Below are 5,726 nucleotides of genomic sequence, written 5' to 3' on the forward strand. Positions count from 1 at the left end.
CTGGTCATGTGTATATAAGTAGCAATGTACCACTGTATATTTCCCCTTGATGGTGGATGGAGTCTAGCGAAGCACTTTGTTGGAGAGCTGTAAATACTGTAAATAAATTCCTGTATATAGTTACCACTGGACTGAGTAAGTGTGGTTTACTATTGGAAGCCTCTGGTGAGTGAAAGACTGCTGAGAGTGCAAACGTGACTGAGGTGTGGTAGTCCACACGCATTGCACGACACCAATTCCACCAGAACTCCATTACTCCTGTCGTCGTCTCCACACCCCCATCCCCACCTCTCCTGGAAGAGGTGTCCGTCCTTCTGCAGAAGGGAGCCATCGAACAGGTACCACCACAACTCCACGGGACGGGATTTTATACCCAATACTTCACAGTCCTGAAGAGAGATGGAGGCGTTCGACCCATTTTAGGTCTAAGGGCACTGAACTGTTTTGTAACCTACCATCACTTCCACATGGTGTCCTTACAGCAGATTATGCCACTCCTACGGAAACACGTCAGGATGGTCACCCTCGACCTCCAAGACGCATACTTCCACCTCACCATCCACCCCTCCCACCGCCACTACCTATGCTTCGTGATTGGTCAACAGCATTACCAGTATGCAGCCCTGCCATTCGGCCTGTCCAGCGCCCCAAGAGTCTTCAAAAAGACTATGATTGTGGTTGCGGCTTTCCTTCGTCTCCGGGGTATCTCCATTTACCCCTCTATCGACCATTGGCTTTTGGTAGCGCCTTCCCAGAACGCCCTGGTCTCAAACATCACTGAGACACTGGCACTACTAAAAGATCTGGCCCTACAAGTCAATCGAGAAAAGTCTCAATTGAGTCCAGTCCAAAGAATAAAGTACATCGGCGCTACACTAGACTCCACGACATGCATGGCTTACCTGCCTTAAGACAGAGCAGCAGACATCATTTCCTTAGCCACCGTCGTCTGTACCCACCTTTCTGTCACTGCCTTCCAAATCCAAAGGCTGCAACTACATCGGTTCTCGTCTTTGCTAAACTGAAGATGCGTCGTTTACAACTGTGGTTCATCCAGAATTACAACCCAGCGAACAACGCTCACACTGTCGTCCTATCCCCCCCCCCAACATACGAGACTCGTTACTTTGGTGGACGGTCCCTTCCAATATCTTCCAGGGAGCACCCTCCCACCCTCCGTCACCCCAAATCACCTTGACCACAGATGCTTCCCTGTCGGGATGGGGTGCACACATGATGGGTCTGTGCGTCGGGAGGAAGTGGAACACCCACGAGCAAGGTTGACACATAAACTTCCTGGAACTGCTCGCAATTCAGTTCGTGGTCACGAGTTTCCTACCAATAATCAAAGGGAAATGTATTACGGTCCTCACGGACAATACCACTGCACTCAGTTATATAAACAAACAATATAGGCACGGTCTCCCCACGTCTCTGCAACCTCGCCATTCAGTTATGGGACTTTTGCATCGCTCACGACATTTTTTTGGTAGCCACACACATCCCAGGTCACCTGAATGTGCAGGCAGATCATTTAAGTTGAGCAAGGCTCAGTCTTCACGAGTGGGAGATGAACCCGTTCTATCTTTTTCCACTCTTCCGCAGGTGGGGATCTCCCCCAGTCGATGTTTTCACCACCAGAGCCAACAAAATATGTCCCCTGTTCTGCAGTCGAGGCAGCAGGAACTCACAATTGCTCGGAGACGGTCTCCTTCTTCCCTGGTCCTCAGGCCTTCTGTACCTTTTCCCTCCTTTACCCCTACTTCTGAGAGAGGTACGCAAGATCATCCGAGACGGAGCGGACTGCTTGTTGATAACACCATGGTGGCTGAGACAACCATGGTTCTCCACAGTCCTCGAGTTGTCAAGGGGAATGTACCATCAATTCCCTCCGGTACAGGACCTCCTCTTCTTGTCGGACTCCCCTCTCCTACATCATGATGTACCACACTTGAAATTGACAGCGTGGAGAATACCGTCAAAGGTTTTTCGACCCACGTAGCCAATGTTCTATTGAAGGCCAGGAAACCTGCTACGCAAAGGTCCTACCATTATAAATGGCAACGATTCTGTTCTTCCCTAGGTGATGAGGCCCCTCGAGCCTCCTCTGCAGGCCTCGAGAAAGTTTTCCAATTCCTCCTGTCCCTAGTTGACTCGGGACTTTCCCATTTATAGTTAAAAGTTTATTTGGCCGCAATTTCGGCCTACCATATTCAAGTTGACGGATGCACCATGTTTTCACATCCGCTTTTGAAACATTTTTTAAAAGATTTGTTACACCTCTACCCTCCTGTCAAGACTCCTGTCGCTCCCTGGGATCTTCCTCTAGTCCTTTACGCACCAGCAAGGCTGGGGACTCGCATCACGGCTCAACGCCTCTCAAAGTGGATTGCGGGTCTCATCCACCTCTGCTACTTGATTGCAAAGCAGCCGTTGCCTGGCCCCATCAAGACCCATTCAACCCGGGCTGTTGCGGCTTCCACTGGCTTCCTCCAAGGAGTGCCCCTGACGGACATCTGCAAGGCTGCTACCTGGGCCACGCCTAACACCTTCATGAGGCATTACGCCCTGGACGTGCGTAAGAACTCTAATACCAACATGGGACGTCACATTCTATCCTCGGCTACGCAGTAAGGACCTGCCAGCACCCTCCTCCAGGTAGGCCACTGCTCGCTAATCTCCCATGGGTGTGAAGCACAGAGACCACGTGGAAGATAAACACCTGTAACTGATGATCTTCGAGTGGTCATCTGTGCATTCACACCACCCGCCCCCCTTCCCCGCTGCTGTCAGCTTCTACATTTTCAATAGAGGTTGATTTGCGGTGGTTCGAAGGAACTGGCGGGATGTCCGCGCCCTCCCCTCTGGGCATGCGCGGTGGGGTTCCTGCGCATGCCCGGGGGACTGGGCGCGAAAATCCGTTAAAGAGCTTGCTACAATGCCGATCGATCCAGCGCATGCGCACTAGATCCCATGGGTGTGAATGCACAGATGACCACTCGAGGATCATCAGTTACAAGTAAGCAACCGGTTTTTCACAGGAGCCTCTATAATATGGCAATTAAATATTAGACATGCCTTCTATAAGGAAACTACACTGGCTTCCACTTTACAGTTATATTTGTCTTTGTGTGTGCTTTATGTCCTGCCCAGATACACTTTTCTAAAAAGAGAGCATAATGGATTATGTTTTCAAAGAAAAGTCAGGAGTCTTTAAAATGAATGCTTCTGCTTAGAGAAACAGGGGACAGATTTCTCTCCTGCCAGAATTGTATTTCTTTATATTTTAAGCTGCCTTCTCACCTAAGCTTATGGTTTATGACATCAACTAAATCACCTGATTCTCTTTCACTTTTTAGGGAGCTGGTTATTGATCCATTTGTTAAAGAATGTTTGATTCTGGCCGGATCTCCCCTAATCAAAGTGAAGAAGCCTCTTCCTACAGGAATAATCGAGGTAATTCGTAGAAGCGGAATCCATACTGTTCTAGGTAAGAACAGAACACAGGTAACCTGTCTCTGGAATGCAGGTTTTTGGTTGTCTTGAAAATATGAGGAGATGCAGTATACAATGTAGAGATAGTTTGTTTGCTGCATTCAGCTCCCAGGCAGTTGAGGTGTACCTTCTGTTTCAGGCATAGTGTCCCATCCTGTACTTTGCCCATTGGGGAGGAAGGCACTGGCTGGCTGGCTGGCTGGATTGGGCCAAGATGGATCACAGGAACCTGGCTGCAAGAAGCTGTCTGGGACTTAGTACTTAGTTGAATTCAAATGGGTCACCATGTTGGTCTGAAGCAGCAGAGCAAAGTTTGAGTCTAGTGGCACCTTTAGGACAACAAAGTTTAATTCATTGCACCATGCTGAGGTCCCTCCCTGTTGGATCCCCAAGCATCGAGAATAAATCCACGTTTTCAAGAAAAGCAAAATTTATTTCAAAGCGTTGAAGACATACTCAAACACGTTCTTTGTTAGAACTGGGGATACACAGTTAGGGCGAGCATAATAAAGGAAATTCAAACAGATACATATCCAATGAATAATATTCCCGCTGGCGGGCTAATGAAACGGTTGCGCGCCCAGTCCATGGGAACCAGGCAGAACATCAGACAAAACACAGGTGCAGTTCTCATGAGATAGCAATAGGCAAGCATTACAGCATCTTCTCCCCCACACATCCACCAGTAGTTATCTTAGGCATTCCAGCACAGAAGCAGGATAGTATAAACAAGCCGGGTGCAACAGGGTAAGGATATGTACACAGAGGTCACAGAAAACAGAATGGCAGCTTGCTGACATACTGCCCCCCTTAAAATACACTTAAAACACACCTCCCGGGCCGGGCGGGAGATCTCCCGGGCTGGGCGGGAGACCTCCCGGTTTGTCCGGGAACCTCTTGTGGAAACTACGGATCAGGTAAGGGGCCCGAATATCCCCTTCTTCCACCCATTCGCGGTGCTGGGGACCGAAATCAACCCATTCGATAAGGTACCAGAGTTTACCACGTTTCAATTTACAATCAAGGATATCAGCGATCTCAAAATGTTCATCCCCTTCCAAAATGACAGGTGGAGGAGGAGTAACTGCTGGTCTCCAGGGAGACGGGCCAGGATCCTTCTTCAACAGGCTCATGTGAAAAACAGAATGCAGAGCACGTAAATTCTTAGGCAAAACAACATCAACCGCCACATTATTTATGACTTTACGCACTTTGAATGGACCAATGAACTTCCACCCCAATTTCCTGCTAGGTCGCAGCATCTTAATGTTCTTGGTCGAGACATACACAAGATCCCCAGGTTTCAGATCAAACCCCACCACCCTACCCTTGTCTGCCTGGGTCTTGTAAGCAGCCTTGGCTGCGTCAAGCGTTTGGCATAGCAGAGGCCATGCATTTTGCAAGGACATACACCATGTATCAGCATCCCCCACAGGACGTTGGCCCATCCCCTCCAGGAAAGGGAGGGGGGGCTGTCGTAACCAGAAACAGCTTTATAAGGAGACATGCCCGTGGAGCTATGGACAGTATTGTTATAACAATATTCAGCAAGAGGCAACAATTCACACCAATCATTTTGTTGATAATTAGTAAAACAACGAAGATATTGCTCCAGGGTCTGATTAACTCGTTCTGTTTGTCCGTCAGTCTCAGGATGATACGCGCTGCTGAGCCCTTGTTCCACCCCTAAAATGGAAAGAAGTTCCCTCCAAAACTTAGAAACAAATTGGGTCCCCCTGTCAGAAATTAATTTAGCAGGTAATTGATGAATTTTCACCACGTGAGACATAAACGATTTCGCCAACCTCTGAGCTGTAGGCAAGGAAGGAAAAGGCACAAAATGAGCCTGCTTAGAAAATAAATCAACAACCACCCAAATAACAGTGTTCCCTTTGCTCGCAGGGAGGTCAGTAATAAAGTCCATGGACACCACTTCCCAAGGCCTCGATGGAGTAGGGAGTGGTTGCAGAAGACCGGGAGGCTTGCCCCCCCTGGGTTTAGTTAAGGCACAGGTCTGACAGGATCGAACAAAAGTCAATAGGTCTTTGCGCATGTGTGGCCACCAAAACTGTCTGCGGATGAGTTGCAGTGATTTAACAAAACTCCAATGTCCTGCCAGTCTGGAACCATGAGCAGAATCCATCACTTCCCTCCTCATTGAAATAGGCACATACAGTTTGTCCCCAGAATAAATCAGACCTTCTGGGCTACGGACACAGTCCGGCAACGCT

General features: G+C 48.7%; 1 protein-coding gene across 1 annotated transcript in view; it reads left to right on the forward strand.

The window, feature by feature from the left end:
* Window positions 1-5,726, forward strand: part of STKLD1 (serine/threonine kinase-like domain containing 1) — a 43,683-nt gene that overhangs the window by 17,335 nt on the left and 20,622 nt on the right. The window contains exon 7 of the mRNA XM_015414905.1: window positions 3,360-3,490. Coding sequence (XP_015270391.1) covers window positions 3,360-3,490 — 131 coding nt within the window. The remainder of the gene's footprint in view (window positions 1-3,359; window positions 3,491-5,726) is intronic.

Source organism: Gekko japonicus, unplaced genomic scaffold, assembly GCF_001447785.1.
Source record: "Gekko japonicus isolate JY-2015 unplaced genomic scaffold, Gekko_japonicus_V1.1 scaffold2812, whole genome shotgun sequence".
NCBI classification, from domain to species: domain Eukaryota; kingdom Metazoa; phylum Chordata; class Lepidosauria; order Squamata; family Gekkonidae; genus Gekko; species Gekko japonicus.